At 42.2% G+C, this 26668-nt stretch overlaps 1 protein-coding gene and 1 long non-coding RNA gene across 10 annotated transcripts in view; one reads left to right on the plus strand and one right to left on the minus strand.

Moving 5' to 3' along the window:
- LOC135896563 (uncharacterized) overlaps nucleotides 1-26668 on the plus strand; it is a 94927-nt gene that overhangs the window by 13987 nt on the left and 54272 nt on the right. The gene's annotated exons all lie outside the window — the stretch shown is intronic.
- LOC135896166 (uncharacterized) overlaps nucleotides 1-26668 on the minus strand; it is a 95324-nt gene that overhangs the window by 8539 nt on the left and 60117 nt on the right. For all 4 annotated transcript variants that reach the window (XM_065424616.1, XM_065424756.2, XM_065424567.1 and 1 more), the window contains exons 21-29: nucleotides 24675-24924; nucleotides 20625-20791; nucleotides 18348-18596; nucleotides 15605-15809; nucleotides 14076-14232; nucleotides 10764-10874; nucleotides 9060-9321; nucleotides 1445-1630; nucleotides 91-809 (exon numbers count right to left, since the gene is read on the minus strand). In XM_065424616.1, coding sequence (XP_065280688.1) covers nucleotides 91-809; nucleotides 1445-1630; nucleotides 9060-9321; nucleotides 10764-10874; nucleotides 14076-14232; nucleotides 15605-15809; nucleotides 18348-18596; nucleotides 20625-20791; nucleotides 24675-24924 — 2306 coding nt within the window. The remainder of the gene's footprint in view (nucleotides 1-90; nucleotides 810-1444; nucleotides 1631-9059; nucleotides 9322-10763; nucleotides 10875-14075; nucleotides 14233-15604; nucleotides 15810-18347; nucleotides 18597-20624; nucleotides 20792-24674; nucleotides 24925-26668) is intronic.

The following is a 26668-nucleotide window of genomic DNA, read 5'->3' on the forward strand; positions in this document are numbered from 1 at the left end:
AAAGAAAGAAAAAAGAAAGTCAAGGGAAACTTGCTTGTTATGAAAACCGGTAGTTGCAGTGACTCAAGCTCAAATTGTAGCAAATTGTACCTGGATACTGTTTTGAACTGGGAATCCAGAGTTTGGAGGCCAGCTTTCAAGGCATCTTGCCAGCTCATTTTGGTAGCCTTCTTCTTTTTTGCCACATTCTTCTTGTCAATGCGCTTGTGTAACTTTGGCGGCACCGTGTCTGTACTTCTGGCACTGCAGAGGCAAGTACTGTCCCTTTGCTTCAGTACATCGTCAAGACGATGGGGCCATTCTGGCTGATCATTCGCAGCTGAGGTTAAAGTAGGCAGGCACAGGCTCAAAGCGCTGCCACCAAGTTCTGGGTGGTCAATGAGCTGAGCAGCTGCTGATGTGGTTTCGGACAGGCACACACACTCTCCATTCTCAAAGGCACTGCCATCACGACCTTGTGTAGATGCCGGTGGGATGGCTTTGGACAGGCACTCACTATTCTCATGCCCCGATACAATCTCATCACAAGCTTCTGAAACTGCTGAAACTGCTGGTATGGCTTTGGAAGGACACACACCATCTATATGCTGCAATGTGTGGCTATCATGGCTTGGATCTTGCACTAAAAGATCAGCAGCTGCCATGTAGTTGCCATGACAATCTGTTTCTTGCTCATTAGCTACTGGTGCCAGAACCTGGTCACAATCTTTAGCCGATACAGTGAACAGATGTTCTCCCAGCCTTCTTTTGCAGTCAGATGTCACCCACTCATCGTCGTCATCTGATTCACTTTGTGGCAAAGCCTCGTCCTGTTGTAGCAGAAGGAGCAGACAAGCATAATTACCGTCAAGCAAATAAATTGGGGATACTGGCTGCTCAAAAATTAATGTTGTGCCATGCAAATTTGTCATCAGCAATAATAATCTGAATGCAATCGTAACTTTAACGAAAAGTAAATTTACACACAAATTTGGCATGTGACTTTTTTTCAGGCTACGATATCAGGTGTGCATTACGAGTAAGAGTCTAACAGTAGTAATATGTTTGTTAAGGACAAAAGGAGGAAGGTAATGAAGATCTGTAAGCATCGTAACTGTCTCACTTCCCAGTGGCCATGATAAATATACAGGCTAAAGAAGAGATATGGGAGAAGAAAGTTGCAATAAAATAAACATAAATAAAATAGGAAAAAAATGATAGTGATGATGATATATGGGCTTTAATTTGGAACAAGTGCCACATGAGGAAAAAGTGCGAAAAGAAAAGGATTATATCAATAAATACATAATCATGTGCACACAAAAAGAAAAAAAGAGATGGGAGTAATTAAATACATTGGAATTCAGTATACATGACATTAAACCAGGGTTAATGTAGCCCCTACGCAGTGCTAATACAGGTGGGTGACATTGTTCTACTTGGCTTACTCAGGATGACTTCATACCTTCCGAACTGCAGACTCATGTGGAAGGCTGATATCAAAGTTGAGCTGAGGCAGCTCAGTTGGGACAGCAAGCTTTTGCATAATCAGCAAATCACTTGCACTAATTCGCCCTGAGCTGCAATTGTCGAACAAGAAGACCTCGTAACTGCTAGTCCCCGGCCGATCTCCAGCGATTTTTCTTGCAACCTGGAAAAAAAAAAAAAAAAAGATGAGAGAATGTGGAAGTTGTCTGTCAGAACACAAGCTACATAAAAAGAAAACAGAGAGAAAAAGAAAAGAAGAGTGATTGACAGACATCCCTTCTCACAAGCGCATGAATATATGGTTTGCTGCTGCAGGCAAACCCATCACTAAATGTTGGTAGCACCTGCCCTGCTTGTTTAAGAAGAAGCTTTACCTTGAAGCCAACTTTAATTTCACTGTTCAAACACTTGTAAAATGCAGAAATGCTCTATTAGACAACCAATGATCCACTTTGAATGAAATTCATTGCATTTAAGGGGGAAGACTGAATTCTGCCAACTGCAGGCATCAGATTTTTTTTAGGGTCTCGAATGTTTTACAAAGATTGAAAAACAGTAGAAGTTGAAAAAATTGAAGCACAGAGTTTAGGGTGTCTGTAACTCTGTACCAAAAATAGATACATAGACTTCCATCAATTTGACTTTGGTTAACTTCATTTTTTGGTTAATTCGATCCTGACCAAAAGGTCCCAGCTGATGCCCATACAGTTCTTTAGTCTCAAACTTTCATTATTTTGATTCTAAAATTGGCCTTCGCCAAATAATTAGAAGTTGACTGGTCAGTATGTATGTGCCTGACCCCAATGGGGGCTCCAATAGCGACCCTTTTAACTGCAGCGTCTGTCTTGGCAGAGCTTAGGAGACAGCGCATACATCAAACACACACTATCTCCTGTCGAAAACTCCCATTTTTGGTCGGCAGTAGGAAGATCTCAATAGTTCAAAAGGTTTTTCTGCTAAGAAAATCGGTTCAGAAATGGCCTGTGCAGTGCAATCAGATACAAAACCAAAGCTACATACGAGGTGCATGCAACAGCCTACCATCAGAGCCACCATAGCCAGCTTCATTGCCATTGCCATGTCACAAGATGGCAACAAATATACTTCTTGTGCAGTGTGATGACGACGCGCCACTTTCAGTCTTCAAGTACAAAAGCTCAATCAACATTTAAGTTATTTTAGTTTCTAAGCTAGTGGCAACAAGCTGCATCACACGTTTTTGGTGCTTTGGAGAATCGCATATGTCAAAGGTTGAACTAGCAAAGTGGTTAGGTGTGTGCCACCATCCTGTTCGCGAATGTTGGGGAGTCATTTGATAAATTCAGAATATCAAATGTGCAGTAGACTGTACGGAGCACATGGTGTGGTTCATACACACTGATAAAGTGCTGTCTAAGAGTTATGATGATTAGCTGGAAATAAATTTCTACTCTGTGAAGGTAAAGTGTAATGGTTTTGTCTTTTTTATTGCCAGAATTAAAAGCATGCTACAATTCTCTTGCTAAAAGACTGGGTGCACATTAGATTTCTACTTTGTTTAGGAGCTCTAACATCATTATATGTCAGTTTTCTACACTGAACACATAGAAAGTGGGTATGCATTCAATTTGGGGGTGTGTCAGAATCATGATTCACTGGCAAGTGAATCGGCGGTGTGTTTCGGCGTTTTTTTTTTTCTGCCTGTGATTTATTTCGACCCGCCAGACAAATAAACCAATTTCGTCGGTTCCGTCATGGGTCCAATTCATCATCATCATCAGCCTGGCTACGCCCACTGCAGGGCAAAGGCCTCGCCCATACTTCTCCAACTACCCCGGTCATGTGCTAATTGTGGCCATGTTGTCCCTGCAAACTTCTTAATCTCATCTGTCCACCTAACTTTCTGCTGCCCCCTGCTATGCTTCCCTTCTCTTGGAATCCAGTTCGTAACCCTTAATGACCATCGGTTATCTTCCCTCCGCATTACATGCCCTGCCCATGCCCACTTCTTTTTCTTGATTTCAACTAAGGTGCCATTAACTCGCGTTTGTTCCCTCAACCATTCTGCTCTCTTCTTATCCCTTAATGTTACACCCACCATTATTCTTTCCATAGCTCGTTGCGTCAATCCTCAATTTAAGTAGAACCCTTTTCGTAAGCCTCCAGGTTTCTGCCCCGTAGGTGAGTACTGGTAAGACACAGCTGTTATACACCTTTCTCTTGAGCGATAATGACAACCTGCTGTTCATGATCTGAGAATGCCTGCCAAACGCACCCCAGCCCATTCTTATTCTTCTGATTATTTCAGTCTGATGATCCGGATCTGCAGTCACTACCTGTCCTAAGTAAATGTATTCCCTTACCACTTCTAGTGCCTCACTACCTATCGTAAACTGCTGTTCTCTGACAAGACTGTTAAACATTACTTTAGTTTTCTGCAGATTAATTTTTTGGCCCACCCTTCTGCTTTGCCTCTCCAGGTCAGTGAGCATGCATTGCAATTGGTCCCCTGAGTTACTAAGCAAGGCAATATCATCAGTGAATCGCAAGTTACAAAGGTATTCTTCATTAAATTCTATCCCCAATTCTTCCCAATCCAGGTACACGCTGTAAATAGCATTGGAGAGATCGTATCTCCCTGCCTGACGCCTTTCTTCATTGGGATTTTGTTGCTTTCTTTATGGAGGACTACGGTGGCTGTGGAGCCGCTATAGATATCTTTCAGTATTTTTACATACGGCTCGTCTACACCCTGATTCCTAATGCCTCCATGACTGTTGAGGTTTCAACTGAATCAAACGCTTTCTAATAATCAATGAAAGCTATACATAAGGGATGGTTATATTCCCCACATTTCTCTATGACCTGATTGATAGTGTGAATATGGTCTATTGTGAAGTAGCCTTTACGAAATCCTGCCTGGTCCTTTGGTTGACAAAAGTGTAAGGTGCTCCTCATTCTATTTGCGGTTACCTTAGGAAATACTTTGTAGGTAACGGACAGTAAGCTGATCAGTATAAAATTTTTCAAGTCTTTGGTGTCCCCTTTCTTATAGATTAAGATTATGCTGGCATTCCCACCATCTGCTGTTACCTGATCCTCCCAATCTGCCTTACCCCTTTGCATAGCTCCCAAGGCTTTCTTCACTTGTTCCAGCGTTACTTGTGAGATGTCAAATTCCTCTAGACTATTCCCTCTTCCATTATCGTCGTGTTTGCCACTGGTACTGTATAAATCTCTATAGAACTCCTCAGCCACTTGAACTTTCTTATCCATATTAGTAATGATATTGCTGGCTTTGTCTCTTAACGCATGCATCTGATTCTTGCCTATTCCTAGTTTCTTCTTCACTGCTTTTAGGCTTCCTCCGTTCCTGAGAGCATGTTCAATTCTAACCATATTATACTTCATTATGTCATGCTATCTTGCGCTTCTTAATTAACTTGGAAGGTTTTGCCAGTTTTATTCTAGTTGTAGGGTTAGAGGCTTTCATACATTGGCGTTTCTTAATCAGATCTTTCGTCTACTGCGATAGCTTACCGGTATTCTGTCTAACGAAGTTACCACCGACTTCTATTGCACACTCCTTAATGATGCCCGTAAGATTGTCGTTCATTGCTTCAACACTAAGGTCCTCTTCCTGAGTTAGAGCCGAATACCTGTTCTGTAGCTTGATCCGGAATTACTCTATTTTCTCTGTTACTGCTAACTCAAAAAAAGGGTCAAATTAATAGAAGTCAACTGTATCGCAGTTCTGTTAACTGTGTCTGATAAAGCATTTGAAGTGGACAGTTGTGATATATAAGCTTACAACTTACACGAAAGTGTTACATTGCTTACGCTAGTTTCATAAAAGTCCTACTCGCAGTGGACTTTTTAGAGCAGTCTATAATACATCAATTTAGTCCACTTAAGATGTGCACAGATTACAGCATCCTGGTATCATATTTTAATTGCTGAATTACAAAGCTGTAAATTGTATTGCTGTTTCTTTTTTATTTTGTGATTTCCGAAAATTCTGTAAAAGCCTGATCACTTAAATAAAGAATCTACTCACTATAGTCAGAGGAAATTAACCCTTACTTTTAAATGAAACAAATTTCATAAACATCAGTGCAGTAGATGTTGAGAAATACAATTTCTCCATTCCCATGTATTTAGATGAAAGCTCATAAGGGGAAGCTTTGTGTTGAGCACATCATTCTGGGAATGGATTCTCTTCCTGTGTCCCCACAAGGAGACAAGGGTGACGTGCGACACTAACTTGCCAAATAAATAGATATGAGCCCTGGAAGCTAAAATTATTTGAAATTTGAATAAAAAATACAGAACAAGGAAAGAAAGAAGACAAAACACAAAACTTGACAACTTTTTTTACCACTATGCAGTAGGCTACCTCTATACCTATCTCACAGCAGCAGTCTCCATCACTCAACAGAATATGGCAAGCTAAACAGTTAAACGAATAAGCATGCAACTGCATACGCCACAGACAATTACAGATGGATCATAGAGCAGTTCAGTAAATGTGCACTTATTACTGTACCTCTCTGCTTGCCTTGGCTGCTATGCAATCTTCTCACTTTACCTCACAGATCCCCTGCCCCCACCCCCACACCCCTTAATCTCATACCAATGATGAGATTCGGCCAGTTTGAGAAAAAAAGGCTAAATTGTGGGGTGTAATGTCCTGAAGCTGCACATTGCGCTATTAACAAGAACGTTTTGGCGTTTTGGATGCTGTAGTGGAAGGCTCAGATTGAATTTTCACTACCTTGGAGGTTTTGTGAACATGTATGCATTGTACATGAACGTTTTGGCATTTCGCCATAGTGAAATATGGTTGTCGTGCCTGGGAATTGAGCCTGTGACCTCACGCTCAGAAATACAGTGCAACAGTCACTGAGCCACCACGGTGGGTCAGCATGCCAGAGCACATGCTTAGTAACACATGTTGTAGTTAGTTGTATCTTAGCTGACGCACGTCACAGCCCCCCACTTGCTCAGAACACATTATGCAAGAAAAAGAAGAATAGAATGGCCACTATTCTCAACCTGTTCAACCATTGGCCAAAACCTGGCAAATATACATGTATTGTACAAATGCATACTATATGACAAACTTAAAAGCAAAGAATAAACGTACTGTAATTGGCTTTAAAAAAGAATGACAAAGAACAAGTGTCCCAGCTGTGCCTGCATCTTGCCTGCTTCTATATGCAACACGAAAGGGGGGCAGGAAAAAAAGAAATCCTCCTGCCTCATTTTGCCTTTAAATATATGGCATTTTGAGGTTACGTAATGTATTTATGCAAAAAAACAGCCCTTCATCACTCAATCTGCTGGTTATATGTGGCATGTAAGTTGCACGAGATGCACACTGTACTCGCTTTCGAGAACATGTCTCTTCATCTATTCAATGTGCTCTGGAACAATTTCTGTCTACAGATAACATCTTTGTAGAGTTTTGCTGCGCAATGGAGTCCAGATATGCTATTCCATTGCAGGTAATAAAAGAGTCGCTTTTGAAGTTGTTATACTAAACTGTATAAAAACTGCATGATTTATATGCTACGAAGGGCCCCCTCAGAGAGGAAGCTGCTTGAAGGAGGATGTGAAACAGTGGAGGAAACTTATTAACCTTAGTAAAACCTCATTTCAACAAAATTGAATGGGAAGCCGAAACTACTTTGTTACTATATTCATTATTGCCTTTTACTTGTGCCTTATGGTGCGGAAATTGCACAGAAGACAGCATTGCAGCCCACGGAATCACTACTTGGTTCTAATTTTAATAAAACAACAAAAGATACTTTCGTGTGCACAACACACGACTTCTTAGCACATGACACAACTGCTTTTACGATAGCTGCCTTTTATTTCAATGTGATGGTCTTTCACTTCCACTTTCCACTTCACTCCTCTACAGCATTGTGATATCAGTGAAGTGATGATGCTATTGAAGGGAATGGCTCATACACTGCAACACAAAGTCCATTGTGGTCGAGCAGCACCTGGCGTACAACATGGTGCACCGACTACGCAATTTATGCAGGCTGATCACCCACTGTCAAGTCACTCTGCTGTGTAAATTAGAAAGCCAACAAACCTCACTACATTTGCTTAGCTTTACCGACTCATTGCCTCCAAAATTCCACCAGTGCCGATGCTATCTGCACGATGTGACGCAGTGTGAGAGAGAAGTAGGTGGACATTGCCACGCACAAGCAGTAGCTCACTGTCCACACCTAGCTACATCCATAGGTTGGGTGCAGCTAGGTGTGGCCTAGCTCAACAACCTCCGAGGTCACACCTAACTGTACCAGCCTGCGCAACACTGCAGTATAAGAGAGAGAAGCGTTATGGCGATGGCCGCTGCTTACGCGCCCCTACGTTCAGTGATGAGAAAGACGTGCTGCTTGACGGTGTATTCAACACGGACTTGCTGGAGTTTTGAACTTCTGTTTCAAACGTGTGCCGAGCTCCGCAGAAAGCGAGATATCAGGCTTGTAAGGGCGACAAATCTGATTTGTTATATTTGCTGGCAAGACAATTTTACTTCGTTAAAACAAGGCTTTAAATACACAGATCTCTACGGAGATTTCAAGGGAAATTTCACTTACTTTGTTATATCCATCATTTTGTTATACCAGTTTCGTTATAACAAGGTTTGGCTACATAGAACAGATCCTATTAGTCAATTGCAGGGGCAGCGCCGGCTTTTTGTTGGGGAGGGGGGGCAGAGCATGATTTTTCATTTTCTTAGGGGGTGCAAAAAGGCATTTTATCACTGGGCGCTCTATGGTGGTAAAAGGGGGGCAATAAGGGAACGCAGGAGGAAATCTCAAAGGGTTGCTCCCCTCTTTAGTCCCCCTGTAGGCCCACCCCTGGTCAATGATATAAGAAAAATATTTATTCCATATGTATGAGGGTTCTCATTCACATACCTGAACATATTAAGCAATATTTTTTTATTACCCACCCCAGCAGCTTAGTGGCTATGGCACTGCGCTGCAGAACTTGAGGTCGCAGGTTCACTCCTGTCTGCATGGCTGCATTTTGATGGTGCAGAATGTAAAAATGCTGGTGTACTTATATATATACATATATATATGTGCTCATTAAAAAACCTCAGATGGCCACATTAATCCTGAGTTCCCCACTACGGCATGCCTCATAATCATATTGTGGTTTACGGCACACAAACAAAAAAAAGAACACAATTTAATTTCTTTTTATGTTGTTTTTATGGTGTTGTTAACTCTGTAGTCAGTGACATGTTAAGAATGCAGAAGAGGCTCCTCCCAAAAAAATTTGCCTGGTCTTTGTCCCTTTGCACTTCATAGTTTCTTTTGAGATGCCACTAGCATAAAGTGAAGGTGTCCCAGTTGTTCAGCAATAGTGGATCTGCTGTGCTCGGGCACTTAACGCACGAATAGCCTAGCTCAGTTGGTATGGCGACAAGCAAGAAAGCTCACAACACACACTGGTTGCTTGAAAAGCGATTTTCTTGGCTTCCAGAACATCACAGCCTTGATGCATCTTTGGCAAAACTAGACATTTTGTCACAGACTACAGGTGGACTTGGCATCATAGTTATGCAAGTTACTTACTCCGAGACACAAAACACGGTTGAAATTGTTGTTGTCATAACCGAAGTCTTCAAGAACACACTGGGCCTTTGGACTCCACTCCTGAGAGGTGGGGCCAATTCCAGCCAAGCTGCACAAAAGGGCCTGATAGGGCAGCAGCATCATCCACGAAAGTGGCTCTAGGAGCTCATTTACACGACAAGTTTCAGAGTCTCCATAGTCATGAAAAAAGACTACAACTTCTTCGTCACTAAGGATATTTTGCACTTCACCACGATACCAGCTGAAAAAAAAAAAAAAGAATCTTGTATAACAAAAGCAGCATAGTGAAACTGTCAATAATGGTCACATCTATAGCGTTTGAACATGCTATGAAGTTGTTTTGGATCTATTTCAACCTATTTTTATATATACGATATCTGCATGTATATAATTCAACCATGAAGATACATTTTATATAAAATGTTTAGATGTTTATGAGATTTATAATATCATGATGATGAGGTAGGGCAATATGCAGTGATCATAGGTTAGTGAGGTCTAGGATTCACCTCAATTTGAAGAGAGGAAGAGTAAAATTGATCAGGAAGAAACAGGCCAACCTGAACGCAGTAAGGGTAAAAGCAGACCAATTCAGACTGGTACTTGAAAACAAATATGTACCCTTAGAACATAGAGATGAAGATGACATAGAAGTAATGAATGAAACCGCAACTAGGCTGGCTTCAGAAGCAACAATTGTGAAGTGCGAGGTAAGGCACCAAGGTAACCAGTAAGTAAGCTCTCCCGAGTAACGAAGGACCTAAGAAACAACAAAGAATGAAAGTGTTCAACTCAAGAGATTAGATAAAATTTGTGAAACTGAGAAAACTGGTCAACAAAGAGAAAATAAGGGATATTTGAAATTATAGTGCGAGAAAGACTGAGGAAGTAGTAAAGAATGGATGCACCATGAAATCAGTGAGAAGAAAACCGGGCATAAGACAAACCAAGGTGTATGCACAGAAAGATAAGCAAGGTAATAATCATCAGCAACTCGAAGGTATACTAAAAGCAGCAGAACAATTCTATACTGACCTGTACAGTACTCAGAGCAGCCACGATACCTACATTTGAAGTAGTAATGAACAGATTACAGAGACTCCTTCTATAACTAGCGATGAAGTTAGAAGGGCCTTGCAGGACAAGAAACGGAAAAAAATGGCAGGAGAAGATGGAATAACAGTTGATTTAATCAAAGATGGAGGAGATATAATGCTTGAAAACTGGTGGCCCTTTATACGAACTGTCTATTCATTTCAAGGGTCCCAGAGAACTGGAAGAATGCCAACAATATACTAATCCACAAAAAAGGAGACGTTAAAAAAATTGAAAAATTATAGGCCCATTAGCTTACTCCCAGTATTATATAAAATATTCACCAAGATAATTTCATAGAATGAGGGCAACACTGGACTTTAGTCAACCAAGGGAACAGGTTGGTTTCAGGAAGGGATACTCTACAATGGATCACATCCATGTCATTAATCAGGTAATCGAGAAATCCGCAGAGTACAATCAGCCTCTCTATTTGGCTTTTGTAGAATTGGAGATTGCAGGGAGAGGCCTTCATCATGCAGTAAATAAAAATAGGCTGATGCTGATGATAATGTACAGAGAATCCGTCTTATGAAATAAAGCAGGAGATGTAAGGAATTTTAAGTCAGTGTCAGTGTGGACACTTACCTGTTGTTGCTGCAATGAGCAATGCAAAGTGCTCCGACATGCACAGATTTTAGCTTTTCAAGTTTTTGTTGTTGAACAGCATTCTCAATGTTCTTTTCAAGATCGTCAAGACTGCAACGAGACAAAAAAGCTATTGATGTCCTTGTACTAGGTGCAAACACAGTTTCCTTCTCAGAAGTTAACCTGGCACCACTGTATATGAGTTTATTGAAGAGTACTGTGACACTATGTGGATGTCAGGATGTAGAAAGTTTGGTCCTTCTCGGAGACTCGAATATTGTTTGGCCTGCCTAAAGTGTGCCCATGGCTGCATAAATAAAGCATTCATAGAATTAAGTCTTCTGAAAGTCTTGGTTCTCCTATAATACATGTTGAACCAATGTTTTCTTACATGTAACATATTAAGCAAATGAAAAAAAAAATGGAAATGCACAATTGAAATGGGAACACTGAAAGCATGGACCTCCTTGCCTTTTCTTCAAATAGTAATAGTGTTCATATCTGATACAATGGCACACTGTAGTGCGTGCAATGTGTGCTGTGCTAATAAAAAAAAAATGGCATGTTGCATAGTGCTTTGGCAAAGGCCAAACTATTACAATAGATGCAACATTGTTCTTGTGACCAAAACCAGTTTTGGCATATTGGTTTGATGTACACAGTTTTCTTTATGATACATTTTTGGCGTATAAATGGGAAGAAAGGGGGTTAACCGAGGGGCCTGATTTTTATTAGTCATATCATAAGAAGCCAACAAGCATTCTTCATGCGAAGATTGTGGGGTCGTTCCCCACCTGCAGCAAGTTGTTTTTTCATCCGCTTTCATTTCCATTAATTTATCGTTTCTTTATCTAATTTATTAAGCACAAGTAATTTCCCATATGTTGTACTTGGTGTCAGTGTTTGTTGGCTTCTTATTCTCGGCAATTTGTAATTTGTGTGCATGGTGGGTGGGCTATGTGATGTGGATAACATAACATTTGCAGTACATGTTCAAGAGACTATTACCTTCGGCTAGCAGTCTGGCATAATGCAGCAGTAATGTTCTAAGTAGTTTAGCTCCCAGGACCCAAATGCAACATTGCAAAAGACACTGCAAATTCAAATGCAAAATACACGAGGAGGAAAGCGAAGGAGGAGGGCATGGCAAAAGCCTGAGAGAAAAGCGTAGTGCAGCAACAATGGCTATGAGATGGCACCAGGGTAGCACATGTTGTCTGGGAGGTCAATCAGCAGCGACTGCTGTGAATCGGACCCATGCGTCACCCTCGCACTGCCTCTCATGATCTCCAGATTAGTGAGGCAGCCGCGCCACACTTCGCTCCATTTGCAACGTGCTACAAGAGTGATTTTCCGCATCAGCCAATATATCGCATAATGAAAACATATATGGAAATGCGCTCAAATTTGACATGGAGTGCCGTAATCGTCAGTGAACTTTTTTTTTTACTACTGTATTGTCAACAAATGTCAATGTGAGATAGATACAGTAGAACCTCGCTCATACATTTTGAAGCAAACCACAAGAAAAAATGTACTAACCAGGAAAACGTACGATCTGAAGGAACTAAAAAATCTGATAGACTCAACTACTGTTGACATCTATGTAATGCAAAGCGTTGCACGGGCCGTTGCGGCACGAGAAACCGACGTGATCGAGCTGGGGTGGTATTCTGCAAGTGCCCACGTAGTGGACAAGTCCATTTAGTCTGCTGCTCAAGTTCTGATTGGCCGGGCTGGGGTATGCGTTAGAAGGAGACAGGTGTCCCCAGCCAATCAGCAGCAACAATGGCTATGAGATGGCACCAGGGTAGCACATGTTGTCTGGGAGGTCAATCAGCAGCGACTGCTGTGAATCGGACCCATGCGTCACCCTCGCACTGCCTCTCATGATCTCCAGATTAGTGAGGCAGCCGCGCCACACTTCGCACTTCAGTACAGCACTTCAGTAGCAGATGAATGGACATGTCCACTAGGTGGACACTTACAGAATACCCCCTCTGGTGGTGCTCTAGCGGCCTGAGACATGTTTTGTTGTTTTCCTATTGTGTGGTGTACAAAGAGGGTGACGGAAAACCAAAACGAAGTCGAGCTAGTAGGCGACACTGGATGCCATCAAAGCGAAACATGATGCCCACACCGTGCCACCTGCAGGGGAGAAGAATGCCGAGTTTGGATTATCGCCTATTAAAAGCATACAGTATGCTACCAATGGCGCTACACACCATGCGCTGTAAAACATATAGGTGAAGATGCTTATCGCAATATGTTTGGCGGTGGTAGCTGTGAATGCAGCGTGTGAGGAGTCGAGCGGAGATTTGCTGCTACCAGAATAAGAAATTGCGCATCGTCGTTTTCACATGAAACGGGCAGCTATATACAATTTTTGATCGTGCGTCTCGCGCCTTTTCTTGTTCACATGGGATCTAGCGGCCAAAAAATGTATACGATCACAGCCTGCAGCAGAGAACATCAGCGCATTCCGGTTATTGCCAATTAAAAGCGTACGCTACACTTCCAACGGCACCATGTGCCGTGAAACAGGCAAAGATGCTTATCACGAAAGGATAGGCAGTGATAGCTGTGAATGCCACATGCGACGACCCCGGAAAACATTTCCTGGTATTGAAGTGAGAAACTGATTGCGCGCCGGCATTTTAATGCGAGACGGGCGAGCGAGTATTGCAGTGAAGCTGCCATGGCAGGCAGCGATATACTGTTTTCGATAGCGTGTGCCTCACACATTTTTTATTTTTATGGGATCTAGCAGCCGTAAAACATACAATCACAGTTTGGCGACATCCTGAGTGTTCGTGCCGAAAAATCATGTTTTCCGGGCACGTATAAACTGGTTAAAATTGAGTGTAACTCTAGGGGTCATTTTTTGTGTTTTCAATTGCAAATGTTGGTGCTGGAAAAACATACGTAACGGAAATGTACCAACAAGGTCCTACTGTACAGATCGATAAATAAAAAAATTTACTGACAATTATAGTTGACACAACAGGTAAATACATACCAAAAATAAGCATCCATAATAAATGTAGGTGGTTACATACTTAATATCAGTGCGAAAAATTATGTAAGTGAAAAAGGAAAAACACAGCATGAGCACTGTGTCCCTCCCTCTCTTTGTGTTGACTTTGTTTTCCGCACTGGTCTCAAGTATGCATCTATTAAAAATAGCCCCACTTTCTACCTTACTATAATTGGATGGTATGCTTCATTCGACTTTCAATTCAGCACTTTAGAATCATTTCTTGCACCAAGTTTGGTTAAAACATAAGGTAAGGTTTTGCTTCTATTACGCACCATTTATCGAACCTGCATGGTTTTACATAGAAATGAGAAGGAGAGGTGGCTTTCCACAGGAAAACATGGTTATAATCCCTTGTGTCAAGGTATGTAGTGCATGGTTTGTTTACAGTGGTGTCCATGACATTGCCGATATTGCTTTGACCTTCTGTCTCTGAAAAATGTGAAGGAAAAAATAGCATGTGAAATAACGCTGATACTGTTCACACACAAAAAGATTATCTACAAGAGCAACAACCAGCTAACTCATAAAATGGCAGAGGCCTACCACATAAAGAAAAGGGGAGACAACTGCATCAACCATCCTTCGGTCTTGTTACACGATAAGGAATTTAAGTTTTTGATAGTTAGACGTTCTTTCATTTTAATGTTGCCTTTAAAAGCTTTGATTCTTGACACGCATGCACAGCCCCCCTACTTCGTTTTCTGCGTTATTTGTTTCCTTTCAATAATTTTTTTTTGTTGAGAGTAAGCATCTTGTCCTGTCTTCTCTCTTTGTACTCGTCTTTGTGTGCTTCTACAGTTTCAAGATGCAAGTGAACCAACTAGCACAGTCGTCCATTCTGTTACACTATACGTTCCTGCAGAAGCGAACGATGGGGGGGAAAGATCATGAAAGCAAAAATTTGTCAGCCACCTGACAGCAGCTGAAGCTACAAAAGCATTCGGGTTTCTCAGAAAGAAAGTTTTCCAATTGAAAAAAATTTTCTCTAGTTTAGTAATCAAACCCGGGACCAACACCTTTCTTGGGGCGGCTGCTCTGCCATCTGAGCTAACCTTGTAGGTTCAGCTAATGTCGGTGGATGACAAACTTTCTTTTTCAAAAGCACACTTTGTTCTGCTACATATAATTTTTAGCATCAAAGTTGTAGTTAGACATCACAAAACCAACACCTTATGGCATTCGCAAACCAAGGCAACAATATGCACAAATGAGCACTCTGAAATGCTCAAAGAGCCATATCTGTGTGTTCAGTGATGCCATGTGTGTGGGCACCACCCATTTCAATAGGGCAAGAGCCAAGGTAAAAATATATTCTCATAACAAGTACTGAATACAATGAAGATATTTAATAAAGAGAAAATGAGACATTCACCCAAACATAGCTAAGTGCTACAAAGTAAACCCATACAGGTTCCTCGAAAGAAAAGCTTCGCAGTTAAAGAAAAGTTCGTCCTGGTCCGGGACCAGGACAAATGTTTTTTTGAACTGCGAAGCTTTTCTTTCGAGGAACCCGTATGGGTTTCCTTTGTAGCACTTAGCTATGTTTGTGTGGTTGTCTCATTTTCCCTTTATTAATTACTTCTCTCTACCGCGCGGGTTTCCACAGAACTATTACATCAAACAATGAAGATATTTCTGTGGTGGATGCAACTTTATTATAACAAGGCTCGACTTATATGCTTCCATAGCGGCAGTGGTATGAAGGTAGAATTGATGATTTTAGGCTGTCTTGAGCTCTCATTAAAGCACAAAGTAGACTCTGCTCTCCACCTACACACGATGAACAGGTACTAGTACATACCTGCAAAAAGTGGAGGCACTGTCACTCCAGCATCAGCAGCCATCTTGCGCAGGGGGTCCATATGTGTGGGGTTAGCACAAGCAAAGCCCTCCTTAATGAGGGTACTTCTCACATTTTGTAGGACCACCTGAGCATCAACAAGTCGCAGTTTTTCCCGCAAGACAAGTGGTTCAAGCCACAGAGTATTGCCCAGGCGCAGCACAATCTGAAGAAAAGAAATGTGTGAAGCTTGCAAGCTTTGTCACTTTTTACGTTGCCATCACTGGCAAATTGTTCAGTGTGTCCCTTTACATCACTGAAAAAAATGCACCCTGCGTTCTCCTAACAGCATATACACAAAATGTCACCATACAGATAGAATTATAAATTTATGATTTTATCACGGACCTGCCCATGTCTCAATATCTCAGCTTACCTGCCACAGTAGCAAACATTGCATTTGTGGTCACTGTAGCGCTATGTAAAGACACAAGGTACTAGACCATTCATGACTTCTGGCTTATCTGAAAAGCCCATTCATTTACAAGGTCGCTCACATTGAGCCATTCACATGTCAGCCAATGTCTTTTGAGCATGTCACTCTAAAGAGGAGTTAAAAGAGGGTACCAATACAGTGAACTCTCACTTGAGCGAACTTCAAGGGACCGAAGGAAATAGTTCACTTAACTGAAAGTTCACTACACTGAATATTCACTAGACCAACATAAGACATGGCACACAAGGTCAAAAGTTTGAAGTTCAATTCATGGAGCAAAAGACATGGCATCCATAGTGTTAGAAATGTGTGAAATGGAATTTGTACATATCAATGAAAAACACACCACGTGGGCCGTTTGTGTGCACACGCCGAACTGATGAGACTGGAAAGAAAGAGACGATGACCATGCCGAGACTAGCCAGTCGGAAAAAAACACACACCACATGGTTTGTGGTGCGACAGATCGCCGCTTTGCTCTGGCGGCGTTGTAAGCGCCTGCGATGTTACTTTGTTCATGGCCTCCGAGATTACATGCTTGTTCGTTTTGTGCGGGTGATATCGGAGGCCATGCCTCGTTGCCGTTCGTTTTCCGTGCCACCGCTTTGCCCCAGGGGCGCTGTAGCGCCAGTGACGTTACATTGCCGCTGGAGCGGCGGTTTGATGAGGGCGGCCATCGGTTGTGCCTGCAGTGCAGTGCAGTGCAGGCCTTGGTCCTCTGAGCGAGTTTGTTAAACTGAAATATTGACTGTTCCGAAATTCGTTTAAGTGAAACATTTTTGCATAGAAGCTATAAGAAAACTGCCGGGGATTTTTAAAAACTTCGTTATTCTGAAATATTCGATAAACCGACGTTCGCACAACTGAGAGTTTACTGTAGTTCTATTCCAACATTATTAGAAACACTTGACACTGCATACCATACATTGTAAGTCACGTTGCTTACACTTGGCTTTACACCATAACATTTCAGTGCATCCTCATCATAATACATATAGCAGTGAGTGGAATCACAACTTAGGTTATTCAAAAGCTGCCGTGAACTCGAAGCAAATGCTCCGCACTTATACTATCTGGATACCACAGGAACTAAGACTAATGCACCTGCTTCCTCGAGGTCAGTCAAAATGCATAGTTTGTCTTTGATCAGAAGCATAAAAGAACATAGCAGATAGATTCATAGCATGTAAACCAGGTGTAAACCAACTGAAATTAAGCTGATGTGCCAGTTAAACACATTTCTGGCATTAAAAACACACAATGCGCACAACACAAAACAATGCAACAGCCATGGAATGTGGTTTGATGAAACACCAGGAAGTGCTCTATACCAAATTTAGTAAACCCAAATGAAAATCTTTATGAAATGTGACCTAATAGTGCAGCCTCAGAGACACTTTTCTTTGCCTCATAGCAAAATGTGTAGGTCCTCAATGTATCTAAACTTCCTCTTTTAAATAAAATTATGGCATTTTTCTCAGACATATGTCACTTCTATCTTAATAACAGCCATTTAGACATCTTGTAACTTCCAGACTAAAGATCTGTTTAGACCAGCTTTACGCGAGAACCTCCTTTCTACCTTCCAGCCTGTGGTCTGGAAGGTAGGGAGGAGGCCAAATGACCTCATACAGGCTGTTAGATGGTCACTTGGATCTCACTTAAGTCTTAAGCTTGGGCCCACAGCCCAACAGCCTCACTTCTCCACCTGGCACACTTGCATAGATCTTTTTCCACACTCTTTCGCTTAGTCTTCCAAACGTCATATTCTCTTATGATTACTTTTAGCCATACTATATCCCTTTCGCATGAAGTAGTGCTCAACCAGCCAGTAAGAGTGCACTGAAAATGATATAGCCAAAAGTTACCATACGAAAATACGTCCCCAGGAGCCTTTCTTTTCTTTGTCTTTTTTGCTTTTTATGAAGCCCTGTAATTACACAATTGACTGCTGGTTGAAGTGCTGCGCCCAGCAAGCTTGCACCAAATCCCACCTTTCTTAGTCTTTTCTAGAGCCACTGGGCATCTGTCTGCCACACCACACCACACACACACACACACTTTCAATTCGCACATGACACACATTAATCCTAAGGCAAGTGCACACTTGTTCAGTGTTCTAGCAACACGGAGCAATTACAGACATTTGTTTGCAATGAAGCATAATGTAGCCAACTGGGAGCCATGCAATGCCAAACTACAATGACAGGAAAGAAAACAAAAACAAATTGGTCCAATAGAGGCAAAATAAAAAAAGCTGCGTTTCACCTTGCCAACAAGCTCCTTCCTGAAGAAAAGACTATGCACCTTGAAGTCAGCCTGAAAAGTCCAGCTAAGATCATTGTCTGGAGGCTGGACATTACAGCAATACACTTCCACTGCTAAAGGCCGTATCATGGCGAGTCTTGGTGGAAGATGAAACAGTCGAGTTGCAGACACAGTTGACTGGCCTCCACAGTCGAGGTGCATCACGGTCACACTGGCTGGTGCTGCAGTGCTCACTGACACTGAGGTCACCTAAGAACACCGCACACAAAGGAAGTCGACCAAAGCACATAAATGGTGTCACTATAACAACTTTAGTCAATGTAAATTTTTATTTGCTAGGTTTTTTTTTCATCCAAGTGAATGCCAGTAACAAGAAGTATTTTTTAAATCAATAAATAAATCCACTGCAACCAAAACGTGGTAAGTGTAAAAAAATGGCAGAGCTTACTTTTTAATACTTGTTCAAAACATTCCTCGTTGTGTTTGTGTGCATTACCTTGTGAACCAAAAATTAGTCTTTTAATGTGAAAGCTTTACTGGCCGCGAACTTGCGATTTCGCCATGGCCATGCTCTGAGGAGGCACATGACGTCACACTGCGTTCCTCGTCACACCGCATTCCTCATCACGCCGCGTTCCTCACCGTTGCGTTCGCCTCCGCTCGCTTCGCCAGCTACATCGCATGCCTGATAACATGTCGGAGGATGGAAAAGGAGAGCTCGCGTGCGCCGCAACCACTGTTGAGGCGACAGTATGGACAGCGACAATTCTGATAAGCTGGAGGAGGCCTGGAATCGACATCGGAACGAGATGAAGAGGAAACGAATCGCCCAGGAAACAGAAAAACAGCATGCTGAACGACTGGCTGAACGGTGCAACATAGCTAGACAACCAGACTAACCTGGACTTGCAATCAAGAATAACCAAGGCTAACCATGCTATGCCTTAGCTTTCGCTACGTATATTCTGACATAGCCGAGCTAAGCCACTGCCAATTTTTTCTTATAAATGTGCCTCGTGTTGAATTCCTCATGTAGAGATTATAGTGAAAATGAAAGAAGTCTTGTCTTCATATAAGCACAGAAAAATAAAAAAAATAAAGTTTGCTCACACTATTTCTTTCCACCATACTGTACTAGGAGCACCAGTGAAGCACAGTATCCCAAAAATATAACAGGTCAGGATATCGAACCAGAACTGAACCACAAACCAAAAACTGGAAGAAAACAGTATTTCTGCTGGAACTCGACTTGAACCGGAATATTACGATTTTTTTTGCTCGAGAGCGAAACCTCAAGAAAAAAAATAACTGTTTTCAGGTCAGGTTGGCCACCGTTTCCTGAGCTTTTCATTCATGCATTGCCTGCTTTTGTGGCTCTACTCTGCTACCTCCTTTGTAAACATACACTATCTTCCTGTGCTTTTAACAGTGCTTTTTTTTAGCAGCGCCGTTAGTACGGTTTTCAGCATACTGCATCAGACAGCAGACCATAGGTGTTGCATGAACGCAACATTTCCATTGCCTTCGATGCACAGGCTTGCCAGACTGTGACAATTGCAAAGTACCTGAGACAGTGGAGCGCATATTCTTTTTGCTTGTCCTCACTATGGCTGTGAATGGCAGGCACTGATCACCCCTTTAGCTCCAGCAAACAACAGGCCGTTCAGTGAAGTGTTACTGGCCGGGCCATTGACCAGACACATCCATGAAGCGAGCCATCAAGGCTTTTTTTAGAATGTTTACTTAACACAGGCCTAGATTCAAAATTATTAACTGGCCCTTCAAGCTCAAATATGTATATAATTGCTTCCTGCTGCCTGCTCTCATGATTACTCATCAGTCCCCCATTTTCTTCCTCCTCCCTTTACCCCTGAGCAGAGTAGCAGGCTGAAGGACCCCTTTGTGTTTCCTCAATACATTTTAATTCAAGCATTTGTGTTGAATCTGCATAATTCTTTTGTAATTACGTGGAGCCTGAAGAACAAACAGGAGTAATCCTTCAGTGCAGTTTAGCAGTAGCATTGAGTTTTTGTACAAAATAAGTTTCTGCTGTTTTCCTTTAATTATTGTTTGATTATGCAAATGAACTTGTACCAGCTAGAACCATTAACTTTTCACTCCAGAGTTGAACTGGAACTGAACCAGTTTCAGTGAACCGGAATGAAAAAAATTTTGCTTCAACACTCTGAAAAGGATACATGCACCACTGCACAAGTGTCAGTAAGCCTGTTGTAAGTTTCACAATAAGGAAACAACGATACAGAGATGCATGCTCACCCGGACTCTCTCAAATTGGTCAGCGCCAGTCTCCAGACCATAAACTTGGCCAACTGTAGGCATGGCCTTTTCGTCCAGAGGCACACGTTTTTCCGGCCGAGAGTGTTCCCTTAAGAGTGACATAACTTCCTGGAGTTCCCAATTTTCTTTTACTTCTGGCTCATTCTCTAAAGAAAGCAATCAATGGGCACATCTGTTTAAAATGCTTATTAATTCCAAAGAGCCATCTTGATTTACACAGTAGCTAAAAAAATTGAGATCAATGGTCATCACAACAGCAGTTGACTTAACAAACCCCTGTAGTCCTAAACTCATTTGCTGTCACAGCACTTATTATCCTCAATATTCCTAACTTAGTGCAAAACATCTGCAACCTTGTGCAACTTCCTGAACTCAGTATTACAATGGCAACAGAGCAATAATGGCTGCATGACAACAGCAATAGTATGATGACTGCGATGGCATGGCAACAAACATGGCACACAGACAACAACGCCTTACTAACAGCAGCAGCATGGTGAAAACAATACCAAAGCCCTTGCCATTGTTGATAGCTGCCAACTTGAGTGCTGTCACACTAAAATGTTGCATGTGGTGTATATTCTACATTAAACAGATGCTGCATGGCATCATGACATAATGGTGCATGAGAGTGGACAGGCACAGCAAACTCTTTTTTGAGCCCTTTACTGTTGTTGCAGTAAAACTCGCAGCACTACAACTAGTAATCTATGCAAACCCTGTGCACAGGGGTTTATAAAAACTTCGATTTTTTTTTAGTGAGGGGGGGTGGTGGTGTTACACCCTGCTGAGTTATTGGTTTTACACACACATATATATATATTTTTTTTTCAGCAAAAGGTACAGGGGGGGGGGGAGAGGGGGAGGTTCAAGGGGCTAGCGCTCTTTCTACCACGCTTTTACAGTGGAGGTGTTAGAACCTTGCTGGGTTTCTCTTGACGTTCGTAGCTTAGCTGAGTTGGGGCAGAGAGAGCCGAGAGAAAGTGAAAGCGGAGTATAAAAATCGCACCGCGCAGCATAGTGATGCGGCGAGGGTGGGTGTAGCCTAGCGGGGGAGGAGTGGCACGGCAGGGACACAGGTGGTGTGACGTCATTGCCCTCACATAATAACCCAAACGCTTGCTTCAGCAGTCCTCTTTCTCGCAGTGCAAAAAAAAAAGATTCAGCGTGGCTTTGCTACCGCAAACATCAGACGCCAGCAGAGCTGAGGGAAGCCCAGCAAAAGTTAGACTAAGTGTGCGGTTTGGCACTACTTTACTGGCCTTCCCCCAGCTCTACTAGTCTCTGGTGTTTGCAATAGAAGAGCAACACATATTTTTTTTAAATTAAGGCTGAACACTTTTAACAAATGGTGACGGAAAGCTGCTAAATAGCAGATGTACACTAATTAACTTTTTAAGCAAGCATATTATACCACATGTTACAAGTGAGTTTGTCCTTGTTGGTGCCTGTTGAGCTGGTGTTGTTGTGCAAGAAATACTACATCGAAGGTGGAGGCAGGCAGGCACAGACAGGCAGGCACGAAGAACACTGTATAAAAGGCCAATATCTGTGCCTCGTTTTGCGGGATTATAAATTTAGTGCTGTACTTACACACCCATGGCATTCTGTCACCACATTTGAAAATTGCAAGAATATAAGGGACAGAATTTAGTTTTCATTTGATTGCACAAAGTTTGTTCCTTTTTCTACGCAGAACAACATGAAGCAAGTTCTTAATTTACAAGTCTTGATAAGACAAAGTGCAGGTGTTTTCAAAACTAATTACAATCATTTTCCACGAGAAAAAAAGATACTAAGCACAATAGACATAGAGCAGCCATATAACAATACAATTAAAATATAACAACTAGGAACAATATGTTGGAGGATGCTTAAGCTTCGCGTTTAAGAGTGGAACCCGATAGCATTCAAACATCCTTGACTGCTTCTCATGCTTCCCAGCAACTGCAGCTTATGTAACCACAATGTTTACAGGGAAACGCTGGCGGCGAACGTTATGCATGAAGGTGAACTTTCTGATAGAAACGCAGCCTCTTGCATGGTTTGCGATGCAATAGAGAGCCTGTGCAGCACTTGCATGTAGGCTCCCTACAATGCAGTAAAGGCGCCCGCCCGCTGCCCGCCCGCCCGCCCGCCTGCCTGCCTGTGTATTCAAATTATAATCCAATGCTATTACGTCTGTAGGTTGTTTGTAAGTCGTACTTTACGATTCTTCTGACTTATTTTACTTTGAGAAATTCAATTAGTTCACTAACAGCTTTGCACTATGTGGAGAGCCTGCATGGTTGGGTATGCATCATTTGGAATTACTTTTGCTGAAACAACGGTCGACGCGGGACGCCAATGCCAGATTTTCTGCGACACGGGGCCCTTAATGCTCTCGCGTTAAGAAGCACATATATTTGCACATCATGCCCGCCAAAATCCATTGCATAAGATATCCAAAGAAACTACTAGGCCAATCGTGGCTGCTACATTCAGGAAATAATAATTGAAATAAAAAAGGAAAAACTGGAATACATAAACTATAAAGCTGCACCGTGTCACCTCGCACATATCTACAATGGTACAGCTTACAACGCTGAGCAGTGGCAGTTGCATAGACGAAAACACACAGACATGTCTTGTGTTTACTGAGATGTCAAGGTTTCTCTGCTCCCTGTAGGTCGCAGTGTAGCACTGGCGTTCCTAGGGAAAGTTCCAATAGAAATCTATATTGGTCCTATACGAAATATATAGGTCCAATGGGAAAAGCTACATGTCCCATAGGCAGGACGTGCATGTCCCATAGCAAAGAGTACAGGTCTCATAAAGATCTTTGCCAGTCCTGTATTGGGTTAGTACAATGCTGTATGAGACAAATAAAATACTTTATGGGCCCCATTTGAAGCAATACAAATAGTTTATATATAAACTTGTTTTGGACAAATAATATGCTTTATAGGTGCCAATAAATGCAATACAAGTAGTGATCATGATTTAAACTTTTATTCATAGTATTGCTCGACAAGAAGCCAACCAAGCAGATGAGCCAAACATCGAGAATGAAGACAAGGAATGCATCGCTTTAATACAGGAATTATGCATTCCAAGCTGTACATTTGTTGCACCAAAGATATTTAGGTACCGTTTGTTGTTTCACTGCATAATTTCGTAGAGATCAGAGCTGGCCACCAGCACATCTGTAGGTAACACAGATAGGGAGCTATATATATATATATATGCCACGATTCATTATATAAGCGCTGTCCTGTGAGTGAGCTACTTGGCAAGGCAGCAGCAGCAACCATGAGCAGCAAAGTCCGGAAGGGTTCAGCTAGAAAGCTTTGCTTTAAATGAATGATTAATGCACCTTTGTGTAACACAACACAAATTGTGAAAATCATTTGGTGAGATCATGGTGGGTGAGAACCCTGAAAAGCCAATTATGACCATTGTGAAGCAGCATCAAGTGGCAGCTTCAACAGCCAACCTTCCTGTGCACAATGTTGTCAGGCAATACTCCCAAGTGGATTTGCTGGCTCCCAGAAGGCCTGCATGACCCAAGAGTGGCTACCCCTTTGAGCTTCCACAGCCACGTCATCAGCAACATGGCATCCTAGTTTCCAATGTAAACCTTATATGCTGCTTTGTATGAATTGCCTCACTGAGAAGGTGACCAACAAAAGTCACCAAGGACTGCTATTATGGAACAACTGCCCAACATCAACACATTCTATCTGATCTGAGCTTGCAGCCATTATCGAAGCTGAATTCAGTTTAAAGATAATTTTAGTGAACGGACCTAGAAAACAACAATAAAAACACAATGTAAGAATTTCAGAATGAATATTTTTATTCTTTGAAATATTGTAGCTATTCATGAAGCCGTCATGTGTTCTCAAATACCTCACGCACTCAGTATGTGCATAAACTCAAACATATCTCTACAGGTGAAATCATTTTTATAAACTCCCGAAACTGAAATGTGCCAATGAAATTTTTGACATCTAACAATAGCTGAAAGTGTTTGGAAATATACCTTACCATTTGTTGATGCAGATGGTACATCCCACTGCTGCAGAATCTGTGCATAAAAATGTGAAGCACTTGTAACTTTCATTATTGCAATCCGAACATTGCCCTGACAGGGCAGGTGAGACCAACTTGGTGAATGGTCTGCCTCGGGCAGGATCTGATGTCGGTATGAACAGTGATTCTCTCCTGACTGTCTTTCACAACGGCCGATGGCCTTGAGATTGGGGCACAATGGCAGCTCAGTGCTAGACGAGACTCTCTGAAATAGGAAAGGATTCAAGTTAGTGTGGACACAAGGAAACTGCAGGTGGCATGTTAGACTACCTCTTAAAGGGGCCCTGAACCATCTTTTATGAAAGTGGAAAAAAGCATTTGAAGTGAGAATAGGCTATTTCAGAAGTACTTTGCTGCAAAAAGTACTTCAATGCGTTCAGAAGTAGTGGAGTTATTGGCAATCAAACACAGCCTCTGCTGTTCTCTCATTCCTTCTTCAATGCCTTGCACTGCGAAGGCTATGGCACAGTGGGGCATGCGCACAAAGCTTTGCCTTCTAAATGTCACTGTGGCGCGCCATTCAAATTTCATTTTGGACGTTCACGTAGATTCCACGGCTTCTGCCTTTGGTGCGCACTAAACATAAGTCAAATGCAGTTGTCCTCAGTGAGCCGCAGTGCACTTAGTCAGTGGACTCATGGCGGCACCCCGCGGCAGCCACGGTATCTACGCCATGCAGCCGATCGCAGCTTGATGTCAGCTGTCAGCCAATAGCAGCCATCTAAGGGAATGACGAGATAGTGCGTCTGATGACAAAATAATGCGTCTAGAAGAGAGTGAGGACAGGGCCTTCTGTTGAAAAGAGAGCGTTTGAGAGAAAGGCGACTCCACGATCCTCTTGCAAGCTCCACGCACCCCGTATAACAGCAAAACCTGGCTGAAATGTTCACAGCAGCGTATGCTACCCGTGAACTATGTTATTTTCACCAGGCCCGAGGAGTGGTTCAGGACTCCTTCAAAAGGTCAGCTGAAAAAATTTGTGCCTCATAAGAAGCCTAGTTTCAGATAGTGTAGATATAGAGCTGCCTTGATGCAAGATTTTACGTTTTAAATATGAGTGAGCGTGCCACAAAAAGGGTGCAAAAGTGGAAGTTCTTCATCCAAGAACTGGCAAAAAAAATGTCATCATTGCTACTCACTGGAAGTAACACACGACACAACTAAGATTGCGCAGCTCTTTGGTATGATATCCGAGATTCTACGTGGCTTAGCATGGTGCACAGGATAATATCAGAGGTGTCGTGCTGGGACTTACGTTGTACCCACCAACCATCAAATGCATGTGTCGTCTGCTTAGAAGCCTACTGATAAAAATACTATACTTATCAGCCTTACAGCTTTGCCAATGTTATTTTAGCAGTACTCGTTTATTACCAATTTAGCCAAAGTGAGATTTCCTTGCAGTTGGCCTTTGAAAAGCCCCTCTCCAGGCCCCATTAAAAATTTGGTTATACACTAGAAGTTCTGGGGTGTTGTTTAGGGACAAAAATTTTCAAATTCGTTCATTATTAGAGATAGGAAAAATTCACACAAAGACTCCTTTTGGAGTTGTCCAATTATATGTAAGCATTGTGTCACTTGCTCATTTCCATACAGCCCCGTGTCATTATCAACGTTATGAAACTTCATCAGGCTTCATCAACAACAACGCAGTGGTGACACGAATTGGTGCCAATGGCAGCAGAAGGAGCATTGATGAAGCAAGTAAAGTACTGCAGGTGGCGGCGCCAGGTGTGCTGATGACGTTCCATCATTATAAGCCCTTGTCACTCTTCAGCACCTTATTCATCCACGTTGAACCATTATGAACCATGACCAAACGTACTCAGGTGGTGGTTTCGTATGGCACCACCATGCAGGCCCCACCTTAATGCAATCTGTGATGCCAACAAGAAGTGCCGACTGCTCACAGCTTCACATGCTATGTTCTCACCACTTACTTAGTGTTG

This window comes from Dermacentor albipictus, chromosome 1 (assembly GCF_038994185.2).
Source record: "Dermacentor albipictus isolate Rhodes 1998 colony chromosome 1, USDA_Dalb.pri_finalv2, whole genome shotgun sequence".
NCBI classification, from domain to species: Eukaryota; Metazoa; Arthropoda; class Arachnida; order Ixodida; family Ixodidae; genus Dermacentor; species Dermacentor albipictus.